The sequence below is a fragment of the Scomber scombrus genome, chromosome 6 (genome assembly GCF_963691925.1).
Source record: "Scomber scombrus chromosome 6, fScoSco1.1, whole genome shotgun sequence".
NCBI classification, from domain to species: domain Eukaryota; kingdom Metazoa; phylum Chordata; class Actinopteri; order Scombriformes; family Scombridae; genus Scomber; species Scomber scombrus.
The window spans coordinates 21,076,557-21,098,869 of NC_084975.1; the positions used below are offsets into that span (position 1 = coordinate 21,076,557).

Here is a 22,313-nt window from a genome sequence, read left to right on the forward strand (position 1 = left end):
CAATGAAGGGTTTGGAGTTTGCTGCCGGAGGAGAGTTTATCATTACTTTAATCCCTCTGGAGAGATATTCTCCTGCCTAACCTTCCCACACATATCCTTTTCCATGCTCAGGCCGGCAAACAAAATGTGTTGTTTGAAATATGCTCTGTCATTTTTCAAATGGAAAACATTATGCATTAAAAAGTACCATTTTACTTTCTTTATCCCAGTATTGTGTTCCTCCCTCTGCTGATGGATCACTGTGTTTACTCTGACCCCTCTAAGCTCAGTGTGTTTATTACATCTTGTGCCTCGCTCACTCTGCTGATTGAGATGGTTGATTTGCAAAAAGAGTTGTTGCAAAGAAGTGGGAGGTGTTATTTTGTTCGGGCAATCCACTAGAGACCAAACAATGAAAGTCCTCATTATTCACATACAAAAATGTCTATGATCTCCTTATCTGATATCAGTAATACTGTTTTTAGTCACAATTTCCTCTGGGAAATAATACAAATTAGAAGTCAGACATGCAGTGAACAGAAATATGGAATTAATGGAAAAAGGGGTAATCTCTCCACCTCTTTCCAGTACAAAAGCTCTCATTCTGTAAATACAGGTAGAAGTGGAAGCAGTATGTGAGAAAAGGATTGTGGAAAAGCTAAATGTATCTGTACTCCCAGACTGTGCTGCAGGGCACCTGTTCTAAATGCTAAATGTGTCAGCAAGTGATCGGTGTTGTGCTGCCAATATATTTCCAAGAGAATACAGTGATGGGAGTGTGGGGGATTACAGCTGTGTGGGTACCAGGGGTCAGACTAAATAAAACCACATTAGACAGTTTAGACAGATTAGATGGGAAGTTGAGGGATGAAAATCGTGGCCTGAGTGCAACCATTAAAGCAGAATGTACCCAAGAGATACTGTAAGATTAGGCTGTTGCCCAAACCTTTGCTTCCTAGGGATGCTATTGAGCCTGAGGCTTTTGGAGATCTCTAGTCAGCTGATAAAACTCTGTATGTCAAAAAATCAGTTTTCTCACAATGAGCTGGTCCTCATAGCCTGTAAACACCTAGGATATATGACAAAGCCGTGCTATTGCACTGAAAAATATGCTGATTGGAATTTTATGCACAAGATCATAATTTTTAAGCTATTTTGTGTCAGTATCTTACATTAGAGGGGTCTTCAGGAGCAGGTGGCTGCCCCATCCAGGCGCCTGCCAATAGATAATCGACCAAAGGCCCCCTCAGCAGGGCCACATTGATTTGGCAGAAGGGAAATCTGGCCCTGTCATCACAGCACGGACTTAACTACTGCTCTTTCATGTATGTTTTTTGGAATGCTGAGATATTACTTGTATAGCTGTCTTAATCATCATTTCAGTGTCTGTTAGGAGTGTTGATACAGTATCATCATGCTTTTGACAGAACATTCTCTACAGAGACCAATTTCATCACCCTATCCAAATGAGAAGATTCATCCAACCTCCAATCCCCTAAAGTCCCCTTTGAAGCAACCCCTTGCCCTCAAAGTATAAAGACTGGTGATGAGAGTCATCCACTCATAGATCAAAGGCTCATGGCTGCCAAGCTGTGGAGCCGCCCAGTGGTGGAGGTTCCTCGGTCCTCACCATCCCCCTGCCTCATCAACCTTCTCTCAGTATGGACCCGCCCTGACACCTGCTCCCACTGCGCTCATTTCACTCATGATTGAGATGTCAGTGAACTCTCTGTTAAGCATTTGGCACCCCAATAGGCTGAACATCAAATATTGTCATAGACAGAGTAAATCCTGTTCAGCTTGAGCCTTTTTTGCTTTAAAAATCAGAAAATAAGTAATTGTGTGTCAGTCTCTCATAGAGCATTTTTCAAACAGCTTTGCTTACAATTCAGCAATACGGACCAAATGAATCTCAAAGCATCTAGAATTTGGAGCATCTGGAAATTCATTTTCATCAGTTTCCTAGATTACTGTGAAGAGTGGTCACTTGGATTTGGTTATTAAGCAGGATCTGTTGATGGCAGCAGATTATTGTTAGGCAGAACTCCTGTTGCAGTCATTGCACCATCTGTCCCACCTCAGCCAATGACACTGGAATGATACCGCACTGGCAATGCAAAATGCATGAAACTGCGCCCTGTGAGTCTCCTCCGGTGAGCGACAAATCTAGTGAGCATTTTTGTTTAGACAGAAATGACTCAGAATATGTCTCTAATGGTCTTAAAAGCCTAATGTTAGCATGGTAAGTGCACACTGAGCACGAGTATAAGCAGAGAAGTATGACAACATGTTCTCCATTTCAGCTTGATGTCATTGTATCTTATATATCTAATGATAACACTGTGTACACCAGTCTTCATCATGGCATTGCTTGCTGTTTCATTGCATTGTGTTAATTGGTTACTCCCACCAGCTGGAAATAATGTTAATACACTGAGGAAAACCTGCCATGCTAGCTTCCTGGAGCGCTTAAGTGTGCCAGGGCATCTTGCATGCATCCCATAGCTTGAAGTGAACTCTTTGATGTGATTGCTTCTGAGAAACGTCATCATTTATTGATGCTTCCATTAAAGTAGCATAGACGTCTGTGTAGAATTGGAGAGGAGAAAGGGGGCACACTGATGGGAACAGGAGCTTACGAGCTAACTACACAGAAAATGCCCTCCCATCCACACCAGCACCATTACTCTTTCATTTTCTCCCCAAATCCTCAGAGTCATATCTTTGGACCAACACCAAGCCAAAAAGAAAGTGTTTAATCCATTGATCTGTTTTTTTATTAAACTGTTATCTAATGATATTAGAAAGTGGATGACTTCAGGATATTGAAAGCACTTAAGCTTCACTGTGACTGGCTAGTTTCCTAATGCCTTCATTTGAAAAACATTTTCATTATTTTAATGAGGTCTTGAGGCTACTTCAACCTTTATCAAAGCAGTTTAAAACTAAATTTAGTAGCTGCATTGTGTTTGACTTGCAGCTTCCCAAACATTTTTAAAGAAAACCTGAAACATTATAAAATATTTTGTTGTGTTTTGTGTACCAGTAAGTGTTTTTAGTGTGTTTAGTGTTGATTTTTCATTTATGAATTCAAATTCGTGCAGAGTTTAGCGAAATACATCAAATATTTACAGTATATGGCCTGGCAAATCCCAACAGAGTGTTCTCTCATTCTGTACAGCAGATGTTCCTGTTTAATAACAGGAACTAACTGTAAAATGTCAGTTCCACATTTCACTTAAGCTACAACATTTAAATATGACTCTGATAAATTGTCATATTTCATCAACAATAATGTAGTTGATTACATCTCATCAGTGTATTCATTCCTCAAACTTTTGATGAAAATGTGATAAAATGTTTAGATTTTGACTCATTTTAAAGTGTGCAATGTGTAAAGTGAATTTGCTGCATTCATAAATGGTCCCTTTTACAAGTCACTGCTACAACATCAATACATCCCACAAAAATGGTTCAGACATTAATAAAAGATAAAAAAAAAAACATTGTTAGTGCTAGTTTTATATTTCTTTTTTACAATCTGAATGTTTTGACTGATAAAGACAGTCTCTACAAGTTTGTATGGTGTAAATAATAATATCTGATCATTTTGTCTGCATTTTAGGTTCCTCCAGGGAAGTGAAAGCTCCCATTGAGGTCTCAGAGCAAATGGTCCAGAAGTTGAGAGGCAAGAATGAGTTTACTGTGCTGGTGACCCTCAAACAAGATCACCTCAACTCTGGAGTCATTCTCTCCATCCATCATTCTGAGCAAAGGTATGATTAGTTCACATTTCATATCATGTTATAATACATAGGGAAGGGTACACAAGAATTAACTCATGTATATGTGTGTGAGACATAACAAAATGTCACATGTAGTACAATAAAGCTGTCTATAAAACTGATCATCCTTAATTAAATCTAAATTTAGACCATTCACTGCATTTTCATGTATCAGCAGGTTCTGTAATATGTTGAATGAATCTTGAATATTTGTATTTGATGAGCATGTAGATGTTTTACACACCAGTTGAGTAAACAAAGCAAATCACCCTGTATGCCAATGTAATATTCACAGTCCATCAACAACTGAAACATGGGGTCTGTAATCGTGGATCGAAAACTGATGAGACACTATCTGCAATTGGCATGCTAATGTTTTCCATTTGTTTGTGGTTGCTGAGCGGTTGGATGATCAGAACAGCAATCTGAATTCCTCACAATACGTTGATTGAACAGTTTGTATATTAAAGTCAGTCCTGAGAACAGAGAGCTCAAAGGGATGTTAATGACTTTCCTTGCTGCTGATTAGTTTTCCCAGCCATTCATATGCAACAAAGCAGCGCTGCATGGTTTCATTTGGAAACATGGCAAGGACTAATTCAGCATCAGAAGTGATAGCTGGTGCATTTATGGAGCCGGGATGAATGTGCATGCATGACTGGGGAAGAGTAAATCTATTTGATGTGGTTTGCAGATAAATCACTTCCATTGCTGCACTTGCATGACTGTTTATTTTTCTTTTGAATAATGTCTCGAGCAAATGACACCAGTTTAAATGAGTCTGTCTTTAAAGGCAGAGGTGATGAGTGTGTATAGGCAGCTCTTTCCGTTAATGTCACTATACTGGGTTAATCTCAGTGGTGTGGAGAAAAGGATTCCCCCAGAATACTAATACTGGAGTGTAAAGAGTTCAACCTCTACATGTTGGCCATTGTTGTGTGCTGCATTTGCTGACTTTGCACTTAACATCCATATAGTGGCATTATGCTTGACTACTGATGTGATTAAATTCTAAATGGTATTGCAAATCTGGGGAGATGTGAGTGCACTGCTTGGAAATGAGTGATGTGTTTATCTCTTAGTATTGTGCTGAGAGGAACTCTAGGTTTGGACACTTTGGTGATGCATGCAGGTTTTTCTGCAAACAGAATTTGTGATTCGATTCCAGTAATGACCCTTTGATGAAACATCACACAATGTACAATGCATGGAATGCAAATTCTCAGAGGAGCTGTCATTGTGTGGCTGTTACTAGAAGCAGATTGTTGGCACTTTTTCTTCCTGCAGGTTCCTGGAGCTAGAGAGTAGTGGCCAGCGCAGCGAGGTGCGTCTTCACTACCGCACCAAAGGCCAGCAGTCCCGTACTGAGGTGTTCCCTTACAGCTTGGCTGATGACCAGTGGCACAAGGTCTCTGTTGCCGTCAGTGCCTCTCATGTCATACTACACATCGACTGCAACAGGTAAGGTGCCGGGAATTAATATGTAGAGGATGTAACAAAAAATATCAAGTTAACGCCATATGTTTTGTACCTTTGGAGGATACTAACAGGGGAGGGTCTCCAGTTTCATAACTCATTAACACAAAAATACAAATATAATTTGGACCTGTGTTTCTAAAAACAAGTAAGGGATCCACTCTTGCAATACACTGGATGGGTATCAGCCCAGGAATTTATCTAATTATTTAGCAATTTGGGTATCAGCCATGACATGACCAGTCCACTTAAAAAAAATTGTCTTTCTTAATGTGATTGTAAATTCAGTGTTTTCTGCTATTAGTTAGATTCAGTCATGGCAGGTTGCCACCTCTGTTTTTTGCTCAATAGCAATCCCTGGTCTCGTGTTACTTTATTTAAAAAACAATTCTAGTGTTTCCAAGCAGTGAGATGAACAGATTTTAAATCTGGCAAAAAGAGAGTTCTGGTATCAGATTAATACCCTTTATCAGCAGGACTTATCAGGACATAAAGGTTGGATCAGTGCATGTCGACTTTAAATGGTCATGTGTAGCTGCTACATGGCCTTCTTCTCTTTTTAGAATTTGTGTGTCCTTGCTAAAAAATAATAATAATTAAAAAAAGAATACAAGGATCTTGATGGAAAAGTTTCAGCAGGACATGGATAAAGGGTATGTGAGCACTTCATTGCAACACTCCTCTCATTGTAGTGGAACAAATCCATTCTTGGTAGATAGATTTATAGAGTGACTCAAATGTTTTAAACTAATTTATACAGCGCACACACACACAGAGTATGAAACTGGAAAAGTAGATTTTGTTGCCAAAGGTACACACTTTAAATTCAAAAACTGCTATAAAGTATAAAAATGGTGACTACAACACTGCAGGTTCAGTATGCAGTTAGCAGGGCATTCAGGTTGGCCAGCTGCCCGGTTGAACACAAGTGTTTGTGGGTGGGAAGCTTTTGAAAGATCACGTTCTTAGATGAGGGTGCCTATGAGGAGGAGGATAGTACCTCCATGTGTTTCACATACGGTGACACCTTGTATAGCATAGAAAGCTGTTTACACCCTCTTCAGGGAAAGATTCAATCGAAAGATTTAAAAGGGCAAAGCCTGGGGGATATGGGTGTACTAAATTAGGAGGGAAGATTTTATATACTATCCTGTGATTTTAGCTGTTAATTGCTTTATGTATGTGTTTCATAGGATCTATGAGCGGGTGGTGGAAGCCCCCTATATGGACATACCTGAGGATGCTTCCTTCTGGCTTGGACAGAGAAACGCCGCTCATGGTTTCTTCAAGGTTAGCGCTGATGGACAGACTTTTCAGAATATGAATTTTGATGTCTGTCCTGATCTGTGATATTATTAAATGATTAAGAATGGCAAAATACAAATACTCACAAGATTCAAATACAAGATAGAATGACAAATACTCAGTCTTGTTTTATACTCTTCTCCCTCTTAGTTTGGCTTGTTTGGTTTTATTTATTATAGCTATTGGGTTTAATTGTGTGCATTTCTCAAGGCTTACCATTTGAGGGTTGCTCTGCCTACCCTAGAAATTGACAATTTTTTTTTTGTTTTGTTACTGTTTGTTCCCTCTCCCTTAGTCTACAGCTAAACCCAGTGCAATTATCTCAGCAACCCCCACAATGCTGATATTGGAGAAATCATTAAATAGCCTCTGGACTATGCTTATTAAGCTTAGTCTATGGTATTGTTTATCAGACAGGCAGACATATATCACCTCTCCCAGACTGGACTGCACACAAAATTTCCCACATGGGGAAACGTGTCAGGGCATAATGTCAGCTCACCAGCAACTATAACAATTTTAATCAGTCTGCCGGTGGCTGCCTCTCTGTTTGATGTTGTGGCACTGTTTGTGTAAGTGTGTACCTGTAACTGTGTGTGTGTTAACGCTTTACAATTTGTGTCCAGTCTGTTGAATTTCCTCTGTGTTAATTGGTAGATGAAAGAAGCCTTGGAGGTCACCCACTAATCTTGTCACGTAGTAGCATCTCTCCTTGCTGCTCTCTAAAGTCTTGATTGGTTGCTAGGAAAGCACGTCTCCTTTTAAAACACACTGCTTCATTAGCACACACACACTCACATGCACAGAGAAACAGTCAATGTCTGTACGTGGGTGTCAACCGAAGACAAGAAAATCACATCCCTGGCAGTAATATTAAAGACTAACATCAGAATGAGCATATCTGCACCTCTGCTTCACAACTCAATAAATATCTTATTTACAGTCTACATACATTGTATGATACATACATTGACAAAATCCGTTGTGTGTAACTCATCTAATGACACAATTTTATCAAGTGATTTGTATGCTAATGTAGCAAATTGTTCTACAGCATAACTTAAAAAGGCTGGAAACAAATTGCTTTTAATTCAAGCTATCCCACAGGCAACAAAAAACTGCAACTGTCAAAGCTGTTGAAAGATGCAAATCAAATTTAGTTCTCCAGTTATTTTTTTAGCCCGGCAGGATATTTCTTGTTGTGATTATTTGCATAGAAAAATAGAAAGTGGATGTAACTGCATCAGACGTGACCACTTGCTGTTTTCTACAGAATCACAATTCCGGTACAGATGGTGCCACCATTGATGTCCCTCATGTTACTGCATGCATACTGCAGTAAACAGTGTGTCACTGACATAATCAGTTTGGTGAATTTGAATGTCTCACTTGCCCTGTAGTTGCCAGAAAGTTTAAAGCATAGTCTGGCAACTTGTTTTTATTAGCGTTGCTTTTCAAAAAAAGATTGTTTCAGCTATGTTCAAGAAGCAGCCAGCAATAGCCAGTGCAGTAATAATCACAGTGCAGATGAAGTTTAGTGTAGATAACATGATGGGAAATGTGCCCGATAGCTGCAAATAAGTGCATAGTTTTTATAGTTTCATTACAAGTTTGAAAGACACACCTCCTGTCTGTTTCCATTTCAGCACATCGCCGTGTAAAATCAGCAAATCATTTCCGCAGGATTTTAAATTTATGGCTGGTAAATTGAAGTGGCAAGACAATTTAAAAAACAATTTCTCCTAAGTTGTACCGCTCCACTTGTGTAAGGGAAATAAATGCACTCAAGGAGTGAAATGGGCCAGGTTACCATGGCGACAGAGTATATGCGTATGTGTGTGTGTGTATATGTATGAGTTAGGGGTTCGGACACAGGACAGAAGGCTATCAGTTGGGATTTATGAATAAAATTGAATCTGTATCTCCTGTTTATGCTCATCAAAGGATTTGATTTGAGGAAAAAAAAAATTCTATCTGCCTAGAAAACTCCCACATCATTGGTTCACTTAACTTCTTGTTGGCGTCCACTTCTGCAATGATTCATCCAAGCGACAACTTAGGAGACATGTTATCTCACGACTAACTTCTCATTCCCCACTCATTCTCAGATTTACTGCTGTTTCACTGTGTTCAGTTTTATGATTGCAGCAGTCAGCAAGGCTCTGATGAAAATGGTTTTGTGTTCACACGTCTTGTGTATGCTTGGGTTCCATGTTCTCTCATGTGGAAAATATACCATGAGCACAATTAGACACCACCACCCCTTGAGGTCCTAAACCACTTACTACACATTAATATGCTTCATCTAATTTTTATTGCATGTCTGCTATCTTTAAGGTTTTATTCTCCTTAATCAAAAAGTTTTGTGTTTTGTGTATCTGTGTTTAGGGGGTGATGCAGGATGTGGAGATCCTGGTGATGCCACAGGGATACATCTCGCAATGTCCAGATCTGAACAGAAGTGAGTTCATTGAGTGTTTCATTTCATATAAATTACCTCTGGCCCTTATTTTGCTAGGTACTTTTACACTTTTCAGGTGTTTTGAGTGATGCTATCCCCCGGCCAACCACAGGTAACGGATTTTCATTTGCTGTAGCTACTATACGTAAAAACAGGGCTCTGTTTAAAATTCACTGGTAAATTGTGATGTCCACAGCTGAGGATATTGTTATCCAACCTTTGGAAGGCTGTGCAGTGACAGATTTGTTGCCTGACATCCAACAACAAACAGTGTTTCCTCCACTGTCTGTCTCTCCTGTCTGAGTATTTAGTTATGACATCGCAACCTTACAGAAGTTCAAACAGTGTGTTTTCTGAATACAGGCTGTGCGCATTTCTCCATGGACTGAGTGTTTTTGTACTTTGATACTTTCACAGTATTCATATAGCACATAAACCTGCCTTACAATCAAAATGAATGGAAATCTCCCTTTCTACAATAAGGGACATTTCAATTCTTGAAAGACTCAAAAATCACTGGAGTTAATCAGCTGTAAAATGACTCCGCAGTTCTGATACTATATTTTTCTTTCAATGAAACATTAATTATTTGATTTATTATAGATAGTTTAATTTAGAGTAGTTTATAGAAACCAAGCAAGTGGTGTCTCCTGGGCAAATATGGAACTGTTTTAGTAATGGCAAAATGCAACTTGATGCAGCTTCTTCTGAATTCATTAGTCAACAATGAAGGCAAAGGAAACTGGTAGCCTGTGGTTCTTATACATGTTGCCACCTGTGTTCAAATCGTTTCATTAAAAGTTATTATAAATCAGTTGTTCCCAACCTTTTTTGCTAATGAAGCCACGTCTACTTGTGATCCCTTGTCACAGGTTGTATCACTATGAGTTGCTCAACTGTAGTGATTTTCCCCAGAATGTAGTATGTTTTAATTAGTGTACAAATCTCCCAAATAACAGTAATTGTCTATTATTGGTTTTGTTAGTTTAGCCCAGAACGGACAAACCAAACACTGGCTCTCGAGAGGGCCTCCTGTGTTTTTTTCCTGCACACTGCCCCTCTACGTGGTATTTTGAAAGAAAGAAGCAAAGATTTTAAAAGAGAAAGTCTGTTTGTGGTATCTTTATAATCGTATGTTTCACAGATTATTTTCTGGTATTGGTTTTTCATCTGTTTAAAATAGTCACATATCCTTTTTTTTTTTATCATTGGGATAAATAATATTTTCACATTGTGACTGTGAAGTATTATGTCTGTCTATCAGTTTTAATTGTATGTTTTTGTGTCTTTTATTTGTAATTGTAATAAATTACCATCATGGCAGTTAATTGCCTCCTGTGTACTAAATTACAGCATATTGTCTCTCATATCCCAGCATGCCCAACTTGCAATGATTTCCACGGACTTGTGCAGAAAATCATGGAACTGCAGGATATCCTCGCCAAAACATCCAGCAAGGTAATGTAATAAGATGCAATGTGTCCTAATTTGACAATAAGTCCACAAATTGAACATTATTTTAAAAAAACCCACTAATTACTATTTTGAGTTAACGGTCACAATTACATATTGTACTATAGCATAAAACATCCACTTGTAAATGTGCTTTTGTCATAAATATTCATAGCAACAGGCAGTCAGGACATATTAACATTAGACATTGACGATGAGATGAAGTCTTCACTGTTCTATTGCAGAAACTACATGTTAATGGTGCTTAATGGTGTCTAATGACTTACTATGGTGATGCCACCGGTTTGCCCATGAATCTTGGCTTTCTACACAATGAGACTGACTCTCATCTTCTCTCCTTCTTGTCTTTGTTTTTTGGGGGGCGGTGGTGTGAGCAGCTGTCCAGAGCAGAGGAGAAGATGAATGGACTGGATGGCTGCTATTGTGAGAGAACCTGCAGCGTCAAGGGGGTTGTCTACAGGGAGGACGAGGGCTGGACAGATGGCTGCAGGAACTGCACATGCACGGTGGGGCTTCACACTCGGGTGCTCGACTGTGTCTGTGTGTATGTGTGTGTGTGTGTGTACACTGGGTACATGGGTGTGTATGTTAGAGTAATGAAGAGCAAGGCGGGACATTCAGTTTTAATTAAGTGTGTGTTTATGTGTGTGTGTGTGAGTGTGTGTCTGTGTGTGCGTGAACATACTGAGTATAGAATCATGTGCTAGTCATACTGCATGTATTTGGTTGGCTGTATGTTTACAGGCATGCATATGTGTCATAACATTAACATATATGTGAATGTATATCCAGATAGATATGATTTTGTACTTGTGTATGCATCCTTCTGTGTGCCTGTGTGTGTCTGTTAGAGAAAGAGAGGAAAGGAGAACATGCATTTTTCATCATGTCTGTAACCCTGTGTGTTCTATTGTGTGCGTGTGTCTTTGTGTATGTGAGTGTCTGCCTTTAAACACACACACACATACACATTCATTGCTCCCATTGTGGGCCTTGGCTTTTGTTTTGCTCCCCTGTTCATCAAGTGTGTGAAGGTGGGAGTGTGTGTTTGGGTGGGGTGGGGGTGCAGAGTGCATGGGCCCCATTCACGACAGCTTGTATTCTCATTATTTCCTTGCATTAGAGGAGGGTTGCCCCAGTTACCCAAGAAAAGATATTGTATTGAATATCTCCACAGTACTCAGGATAAGACACACCAACAACAGCGCTTAGTAATGCTTGAGCCTCTCAAGGGTCTATTTTGCACTGCATAAAGTGTGAATAATTGCCAAAAAGAGAATTAGAAGTGATTGGAGATCTGGGGCTTGTATCACATCAGCAAACAGATTTCACCCCCTGTCAGTCTGTTCAGCTTTGGAACATGAAACTCATTTGCTGCTACTGAACTCCAACCAGCCAATGAGATGTCTTCGCGCACCACTACCCAACATGCAAAAAATAGGAAATCACATATCTCTCAGTGCACCGCACCTAATTGCTCTTGACAGATGATAATTATCATCAGGGATTTGTTCTGCCCACTCATCCAATGAAATCGCTACATTCGTTGGGGAACGGTGTGTTGCCATTCCTGGACTGCAATTAAGGAATTAGATGGGATATGTTCCTTACCTTATGTGTGGCAATTTGGTTTGACCTTTAAAAATGTAAAGGTCGTGCATTAAGATGTTATCAATTACGTGGATCAGGTTCATAGATGTTGCTGTCACAGCGCTTTCATCCGTGGAAGCAATGTTAATTACAGGCACAGCTGGAGAAAAGGAGATAGCATTTAAATATTTTAGATATGCAGATTACAGTGGAATTCCGCTGTAGACTATAAGTAGATTTACAACAGTAAATTCTACTTTAAAAAGTAATTACACTGGTAACTTCTGCCCGGACCTTAGATTTGGTAAAGTTTAACAAGCAAATTCATGCTATTGACTGTTTCTAAATGTTTCTGACTTTTGAGATAACAGAAACTTGGAGATTCCAACATTAAGGAAGCTATGGTATTAGTTGTGTTCCAGTATTATATAACCCTGCTCTGCTGTGGTATAAACACAAAAGAAATGAGACAGGATAAGATAGCATAATATGTCTCTTGAACTGTTTTAGCTAATTGTCCACAAAGCAACAGTTCACAGTCCCCTAAACGTTTTCAACGAACTGGAATCATTTCAATGCAGTGGTTTTGTACTGATAAACTTGGGAGAGTTTCATGCCAGTGCAAGTGTCTGTGTGTGTCTGTTTGTGTGTGTGCACAGGAAAGGATGAATGTGATCCTAATAATATGAGGCCCCTGCTCAACCTCAAAAACAGTAACAGTATCGGCTTAAAAAGTTATCTTTAAACAATGTGTTGTTTTCCTCTCTGCTCACCAGAATGGCACGGTGCAATGTGAAGCCATCTCCTGCCCTCCCCCTCAGTGCCCAGCGGGCACAGCGCCTACCTACGTAAAGGGTGCCTGCTGCAAGGAGTGCCAGTGTGAGTGGAGTTCCCTTAACCCTGTCACTCTCCTACACTCATACAATCATGGACACAATTGCACACAAACACGTGCACAAGCCAAACAACCTCCTCTACCAGCAGATTTAGAGCACACATCACGCCTCCACAAGGACTGCCTGACAATTGACCAGGGCTCTGCTGTGTTGCTAAGCTACCTCCTAACATGCCTCTTGAGATGGGTCCATCCTTTTGCATATACATGGACCAATCAATTATTCACTAGCTGGCTTCAAAACACAGATGGCCACCAGTCACACAGACATGAGCCAGGAAATCTGGGATTGCTGCATGTGATGTAAAGTGGTTACTATTCATGGTGAACATGTTGGGGCTGTGAGAAACAAGAAATAACCGTTAAATGCCTCAGATGATGCACACTCTCTCTAGCTGTAGTGTCTTCTTTAATGTATGTTTTTTAACTTTGCAGCACTGATGTTTTCTCACTGGATAAATAATTCTGTTTTGTCTGCTTTTTTTCCACAAGGCCCTGAATAGAGCAATGAACTCTTATTAGCTTCCTCACCATAACACTCTGCATCTCATATTCTCTCAATTCCCCTCTCAATAAAAATGGATTTCAAAGGATATTAGCTTTTCTCACCCCAGAATTCACTTGTTATTAACCTAAATGACACTTAAAGAGATGTGATGTATTTGCTCTTAGGGAGCAGTAAGCATGTCAATGTATAGAACAAAATCTAGCATGTGCATTAAGTTGAGGATTTCATTAGCTAAATAAAAAATAGCAGACTTTATGTACGTATTGTATATCTTTGCAGATTTCACTCACCTGAAACTTATAAATGGTCACACATCATATGAATTATTTAAAAAAATAGTATACTTTATGTACATATAGTATTTCTTTGCAGATTTCACTCAACATCTTTTGCAAACTGATTCCACTTGAGAACTTTCTCACCCCACACTCCCATTCACTGCTGCCACTGGTCTCATGCCTCCCTTGCAAGGCAAATAATAGACATGGTTTAACTGTTTATCAGCAAGAAACTATAATTGTTGGATTCTAATCAGCTTGCGTCAGCATCATTCCCACTGACCCAAGGGTCAGTAAAGCAAAACAGGGGTTTAGAGGATGACTCTAAATCTGCTGCTGTGTTACACAAATATAAACACATAGCAGGTAATCCCCTTAAACTCAACCCCCCCGTGCTCACTTATCTCTACAAGGTAGACAAACACACAGCTAATTACGCATGCTATGGCTTTGGAGAGAAGAGTGCCTCAAGTTACCCCACTACAAAGACATGACTTGCTCTCCAAATTAAAGCCTTATCTGGCAGCACAAGGCCTTGCAGGGAGGAGTTCTGAGTCTGGTTTTTTTTTGATGGTCTGTCAAGTAGAACGTCAAATGGCTGTTTCAGAAGTCCTTCGCTTTCATGATACACCGCTTTACGATAGGGCCTGACCTGCGGTGTCAATCATTTCTCTTCCCCATATCATTCTGAATCTTTAAACACAGGCTTTCTCCCCATGCGATTATTTTTGCAGCCCCCTACAATTATATGAAACTGGGTTTTCTTGCTACGTGTTCAACATTTTATTACTTCCTCTTCAGTGTTGTTTAATTGGGCTTAATATTGCTGATATGGTTTGAATAAATTTACCTGAGGTCTTAAAAAACAAACAAAAAATAAAGCTATAAATAACAAGGACATATTGTTAAAAACATGTAAAACAGCACTCTTACATTAGACCTCTGATATTTCACCTTTGTTTATGTTCACAACCAAATGTATGAGTGTAGATTCTGGTTAAATACAGATATATTTCAGGGTGGGGGGCAGGGGGATTGAGACTTATGTCATTTATATGACTGAGTTACAAATGAATTAGAAAAAGAAATACAAAATGATTATAATAAGGTCACACTATGACCATTAGCTTATTGAATACCTTTGGGTTTACTGCCAAATTTTATCTATATTTTTTTCAATCAATTATTTAGCTCACATTTTATGGACCAAACAAGAGATGATTATTTCCAAAAAATGATTGAAAGATGAATATGTTTTTACATAATATGACAAAATGAAACACATTGTCTGCCATCCATCATGGTAAAAGTTTCATACAAATTGTAATAAACCTGAATAAAATGTAAATCATGCTAAATAAAACAAGTACAATGTGTACGAATTGGCCAGCATTTTAGCTAAAAACATTACAAAATTAACTAAAATATTAACAGAATGTGAAGAAGTTTTGTGAAGTTGTGAAGTTTTGACATTATCTCGAAGATTTGTATGTATTGTATTGCAGAGATATTTAGTGAAGTTAGCATGCTAACCAGCCAACCCTGGTGGGTAAATCTTAGCCCTCAAGGTGGAAGTGCCTTAAATCGGCATTTTCATGACCTGACAGTGAAAACCACTAGTTTCAAGTCTTATTCTATAGATCATGATGTTCATTTTGTAAATCATGGCTCCATTTAGTGTAAATTACATGATAAAGCAGGTAATGATTTGGGGCTTGGCTACCTTATGATTGACAAGTCACTACCACTGTTGTGTGAGGTACTGTAGTTGAACACTGGGAAGCTTCTCCCCTGCTCCTTGCTTTTGTCCAAATATGGTCACTTCTCATCACTTCTGGCTGGATGGTGACAGTAAAAAGGGAGTCCACAAACCATGACTTGGGTGACATCACTGTGGCTACAATCATTATTTTTATACAGTGTACAGTCCTTACTTTTTAGTATGCCAGAGAAAGATTTAGTATGTCCCAGTACATAGTCTGTCAAATAACAAAAGTACCAGGATATCCTATTACATATGGTCACATTATGCAGTATGCAAGCCAGCATACTTTTCTGGCTATTTTTGCCCACAATCTCCTGCACAGCGGGAGATACAGCACATTGACTAAGCCACCAGGAGAGCACTAGACTCAGAAGTTAGTGTCTAAATGCTTCACCCATAGAGACTGAGGTCAATCCCCTCAGGTTTCATTGTTAAAACTGGGTGGAAACAATTTTAAAAACTCACATTGCAGAACCAATCCAAAGTATATATGGTGGCCCGTCATATTGGGGAGGTGACATACAGTTCACTAAGGAGGAGAATGGGGGGTGGAACATCATTTCTGGTAAGGCATGTCCTTGACAGAATGTAAGGGGTGTAGGTTGTTCTCACCGCTGTTCAAACAACTACTGTGCTTTTAGAAATCCCCAGACTTTGGTAGGCGGAGATCTCCGTTTGTCTGGTATTGTGAGACTAAGAGAACACACATCAGTGACAGCACATTGACAGTGCTATGTTAGAAACCAGTGCAATGACAGAAGCCGCAATGACAGATGAAGTAGTATGTCCCAATTGCATGCGTACTGCAGCCCACTGCTGCTGCAGACAGTGGCAGCGCAGACGTCAGCTACTCATGTCAGCTGATCCGATTAACTGCACTGGGTTGCACCATCTATGTGAAAGCTAGCCATTTGGCATCAAAGCACATTCAAGTGAGCTGTATCGATATTTAAATGTCATAGCAATACATTTACTGTGTTGAAAAATGACATGCCTGGCACGGTAGCCGATTTTTACACATCAAACCTTTAAAAAAAAAAAAAAAGATTTATTTTTGGTCTTTTTATTGCCTAATTGAGATGGTAGCTGGCAGAGAGGCTGACAGGAAACAGGAGAGAGAAGGGGGAATAACCTGCAGCATAGGTCCCTGGCCAGATTCAAACCAGGGATGCTGCGATTTCATGGCATGCGCTCTAACCACTCGACCACCAGGGCACACGCATCAAAAATTTAACATCTTACAGTAATATATTTTAAATTGTGCTCTGCCAATGATTATTATCTTAAATATGGCACAAAATAAATGTGTTCTCAAGGGAGCATGGTGATTGTATATTTACTTTTGATGTGTTTGTGTGTTTATTTGCGTGTATACTGATCATGTGTATGTATCTGCCACCAGCTGTCTGCCTGTTTGGTGGAAGAGAGCTGGTAGAGGGTGATCAGAAGGCTGTGCGCGATTCCTCTGGCAGGTGCCTGCTGTTCGACTGCAAGGTAAGTCATGTCGACGAACACATACACATACAGAGAAAATACACACACATACTTATTCAACATGACTTCTTTTTTTTTATCAAACTCATCTGTAGAAAGAGATACCACAATGACTCATGTAACCTAGCACTCCAGCTCCATTAATTTCCATCTTGTGGTGCATGATAACTTACTATACAGTCATTCCAAAGCTAACTTGGCCCACACTGAAAGGATTAATAAAACCTCAACAAGACAGCATGCAAAATTATCATCTTCAGCTGAATTCCATTGATCTGGCTTGTCATCATCGTCTTTGTGTTATACAGAAATTGGCCAAATCCCTTTAATTGAGTTTACATTTGGAGACCGAAGCAGTGTGCACCTGTCAGTCACAGGAGGACACAGCCATTCTTCAATACCAATCATCAGATACTACAATGGTCCCAAATCATATTAATTTCACAGTTGTTCAGGGCATTTGCTTTTGTCTGCCTGGTGCACCAGATGGGTGGGTTGCTCACTTTTGGGAATAATTCACTTGATGACATTATGCCAGGCAGCCCCAATCAATCACAGAAAAGTGATTTGAAGTTTTTAATCACCTAACTCTATCGTATCTGCCTCCTTCCTCCATGAATTCTGCAGAGCTCCAATAGAATCTGCGGTTTCAGACAGCTGTCGGGCTTGCTTGCCCACACCTGGCCCATCTGTAGTCCCAGTTAACTGACTGGCAGTCCCAGGCAGATCAAAGAAACGGGGACGGGGAGTGCTGTCAGTCAGCCCACTGCTGCAGACTACTGCAGGCTTCCCCTGACAGCTACTTGTCATGCCTCTGATCTTCTGTATGCCTGCTGGTTGCAGTGGGGGGGCAGCAAGTTTTGGGTGGTGGGTGGCAAGAAGTAGATGGAGCAGCTTGTTTGGAAAAGTTGTTTGGCGACTTTTAGAGGAAGTTTGTTTTGACAAATTCATGAAAGTATACTCAGCATTTGCACAAGCAGAGGTCATGGCATCTCATGGGTATTTCTTGTAGACAGACCAGCTTAAGATTATCCATATGTAAAATATTTGTGCATTATAATTAAATAGAAGAGGCCCATTGTCTTCATCCAACTGTGTCTGTGTTAATGACTTTAAATTAGCATCAGTCAGAGGGATGCAGATGAAATCATTAGAGAGACCTGCCAAAGGCATGCTGGGAAATGAAGCCCCCTAATCAGGTTCTACACTCTGACTAAACACACATGCAGGGATAATCCAGAAGATTGATTCACAGTTTGTATAATAAAGGAATCATAAATGATGATGAAAACCATTGAGGACGAAAGAAGAAGAAGAAAAAAGAAGAAAGCTTTCTTTTCTTTTCAGAACTAGTTTAGGGGAAAAAACTGTTATTTACCAATGAGTAATTACTTTATAATGAACACACAGGTAAGAATGGGAGTGAGAGAGTGAATGAGGAAACACAATCTATGAATAATTACCTTCATAATTACATGGAGGCCATGAGCAAATGATGTGGGCCAGAGTGGACCTAGAAAGTAGCTCATGGGGATTGTGTTTTTACACATCACAGGACAGGACAATGCATCGAGTGGTCCCCAGTGAGCCGTGTCCTGTTCTCAACTGTCCAGAGTCTGAGCAGATCACCTTGAATGACAGATGCTGCAAAGTCTGCAGAGGTATGGAAAAAACATTGTCCCTATCTCTGTAACATTATAAGTAGCATGAATGTATTTTCTCAAGTATGTAAATGTGGTTAGATAGAAAAGAAAAACATTAATATTTGCAAGATGAAGTCAGTCAATAGCACATAAAAAGTTGATGTAATTCAATAAGAATTAAACCCTGGCAAAAGTCAGAGTTTTCATACAAGTAACCATTTTTAAAACCACATGTTTTTAGATTGACTTTCTACTATTCAGGCAGCCACTGGGTTCAGTCCAGGCCTTTATTATATGAAAATAATCTCATAGTTATTATGTGTTGATTCTTTTGAAAGCTTCCCTTTGATTGAGTATTCAAGAAAACACAACAGTGATTTCTTTAGTGCAAAAAAAAAAAAAATCACATGACCCCTTTCATAGTATCTGTGTGTGCTCACTGTTTGCCTTCTACTTTTGATTTCCTGACAAAAATAAATCCTTGAACTCATCAACCAGTAAGACTTTTCAAATCAGTCTCTTCTCAAAGCAGCGGTGTGCTCACAGAGATGGATTACCTTTCACATACAAATTAAGTAGATTTAGGAAGTTTTTCTTATTGTGCTCACAACGAATGAAATCAATGGCTGCTGGTAAAGTCGGAAATCAATCTTAAATCAACAGTAATACAAAGTATGTGTGATTTGTTGTTAATGAGCTTTAGCTTGCCATGATTGATATGGTCTCGTAAATCCTACTTGTTCGTGTGATTTAACTCAGATTAAACACATTTCCAATATTTGTTTTTTTTCTTTTAAGATTATGAAATCAGATGTGACAGAGACATGCTAGCAAATTAATGTTATTTTACTGTTAATGTGCCTGGGAAATACACCAGAGTAAGTACACTCCCAGAAAAGGTGATTATACTATGACATAATCTTTGTCTCTGTACGCCTCCATCACTCCTCTTCTCTGGGTCAGCCTTTTCCTCTACTTGTGCTTCTGCAGGTCATGACTTCTGCTCAGAGGGCCACGGCTGTGTGGAGCACTCTGACTGTGTGAACCTGGAGGCAGGAGATTGCTGTGTTTGTAAGGATGGCTTCCGTCCATTGCGAGATGATAATGCCTACTGTGAAGGTATGACATGGCTCTGAATAACAGACCCTGACTCTGAGTTTTTTGCCCTCCATGAGAGAATATTTGGTTGTTTGTGTGTAGTAGGTGAATGTGCCCTCGGTGACTCAAAGGACTAATCTAAGAAACTAGCCTTTTGCTTTTGGGAGGGTATTTTTAGTTTTAATTCAGTTTTTTTAACGCAGTTGTCACAGTACTCTGGTTGCTTGGTCTCAGCTTGATCTGACTCAATTTTTAAAAATGAGCACTACATCTAAGAATATAAGTCATGTTTTCTTCACAACAGCAAAACACCACAAAGAGGTTCCAGAAAACATGTTTGACATTGATTATAACATGGTGCAAAGTCAGTGTGGAGGTCAGGAAAGTGAAGGGGTCTATACCTGGATTTTGATGTAGCCAGTGTACATGAGTATTGAGAGGTGATTTTTTAAATGTTCTTTATATGTTTTAATATTTATAATGACTCTGCTTTCACTATTTTTCTTGTTTCTGTTGTTGCTTCTGGGGTCATCTCACAGTCAGAATAGTTGGAGATGTCATGGCTTATTTTCCACCTTTTAGAGGAAAGTGTTTGCTGCTTCTCATTCTGGAACAATATAAGAGCAACTTCCAGGCCTCAGGCCTGAGGTAGATAATCCATAGAAGTTTGATCAAAGGTTTTCTATTTTAGCTATATTTGAGCTATATTTTTATTTTAATGAGTGAATCACATTACTCTCTGCTGACCTGACAACTGAAGGAATAACTCAAAATATATTGGCTTGTTTTTAAACATGGCGTGGTTTTAAATTTGTGGTATCTTTGTTAGTTTGAACTGTAATGAAAATATAATAAGGGTTAAAAAATGGAAATGCATTCACTATAGACAAAAAATGTAGACATTTGCTAAATACTCACCAAAACACTTTGTTGAATTCATGCTTTTATCGCATAATCCTTTCGAGATGGAAGACTATAATCCTCTCATTATTTGTGTCCACAACACGCAACGACTGCTTTTCAGAATGGATTGTGAGAGATCTTTGTCTTGTAAGTCAGTTGATTAGTTTGTGATATAAAAACATGCTGCAGCTTTATGTTGGCATGTATTCGGTGTCACTCTGCTGGGGGAGTGATTAAAGTCACACCATCCATCATCAGTCAGGTCATTCATTACTGATTGCACACCGATGCTCGGATGTCTCCAGCCACGTTGCACTGTTAAGTAAAACACAATGTGAGTGATTATATCAGTGCTTAGTATTTCTAGTAATCTTATAAAAACAGACAATGTTTTACTTGATTGCCTTTCGAATGTCCCACATTACATGAGCATGCTCTATACCTCATTGAGCAGGTCATTTCATGTTTATTATGAAGAGGTGAAAAACCTGCTCAGAGTTCAAGCTTTTACACACTAAATTGACGGTGCTTCAGCCGAATTTCTCATCTCATATCTTGGCTGATATTTGCCAGATGCATCGTTAAAAAATGATGACTTCATCATCAGCAATGCTATCTTCTAAAATATGTAGTAAACATCATGTCATAACTGCTACCCCTGTGCATCTCTGGTATTCATGAGGAAACATGGCATTAAAGTTACTCAGATGCTTCTGTATATGACCTTGACAGCTGATCTGTCAATGTTCAGCCTTCTTGATCTTCCTCTTTCATTTTGTGTGTGTGCAATTTCAGAGCATCTGTTTGTGAGTACATGTCATGGCCTATTTCTTTTAATCTATAGGCCACACAGTCCCTGTAATATATTTTCTGTCAACTTCATCAAGCTGAGGTTAAAGCTGCAGAGCTTTTTGTTAGTGTAACGCTAGTTAGCAGCTTCAGCAGATCTAACATTAATTTACAGATATGAGCAGTTGTCCAGGTAATTAGAGGGTCTTTCGGGAATCTGCATAATTAAAGATACTATCTGTTTTAAATTAATGAGAAGTGATGCTGTAGGTTGTAGGTTGTGATTAAATGGCAAACGCTGGACCCACTAACTGTGGCCTCTTTCATAACATCATTCACATACTAGTGGAAAAAAGAACATTTACTCAAGCATTGTGTTTAAGTATAATTCAGAGGTACTTGTATCTCACCACAGTACTTGTTACTTTGTAGATTAAGATTTACCTACACAATATTAGTTATTAAATAGGCATGATTTAAGTATCCAATCATATGTAAGTGAGTGCATTTTGCTGATAATACTTATGCACTTTGCATATACAATTTTGAATTAAACATTTATTTCTAGTATTTGAGGGGTTTTTTTACATTGTGGTATCAGTAAAGAATCTGAATACATTGCCAACACTCTATTTAGGTATGCTTTGACCACCAGTGTGTTGAGGGTGGGGAAATAGCATTCACATGTCAAAGAGGAGGATGAAACATGATGAGAAATGTTTTACTCTTAATTGGTCTTATGTTGAGGCAGGATCACTCGCCTGTGCCCTAAACACCCAGAAAACAGTCTGTTTGCAGCTTGGTTACTTTTTGTTTGATCATTAATCACATATTTAATATCCAAGCTCCCTCAACATTTTCAACAGCTCAA

General features: G+C 39.2%; 1 protein-coding gene across 2 annotated transcripts in view; it reads left to right on the plus strand.

The window, feature by feature from the left end:
• Positions 1–22,313, plus strand: part of nell2a (neural EGFL like 2a) — a 74,392-nt gene that overhangs the window by 5,918 nt on the left and 46,161 nt on the right. For both annotated transcript variants that reach the window (XM_062420052.1, XM_062420053.1), the window contains exons 3-12: positions 3,605–3,755; positions 5,052–5,225; positions 6,434–6,530; positions 8,934–9,006; positions 10,382–10,464; positions 10,857–10,985; positions 12,846–12,948; positions 16,918–17,009; positions 18,565–18,670; positions 19,643–19,771. In XM_062420052.1, the coding sequence (XP_062276036.1) occupies positions 3,605–3,755; positions 5,052–5,225; positions 6,434–6,530; positions 8,934–9,006; positions 10,382–10,464; positions 10,857–10,985; positions 12,846–12,948; positions 16,918–17,009; positions 18,565–18,670; positions 19,643–19,771 (1,137 nt within the window). The remainder of the gene's footprint in view (positions 1–3,604; positions 3,756–5,051; positions 5,226–6,433; positions 6,531–8,933; positions 9,007–10,381; positions 10,465–10,856; positions 10,986–12,845; positions 12,949–16,917; positions 17,010–18,564; positions 18,671–19,642; positions 19,772–22,313) is intronic.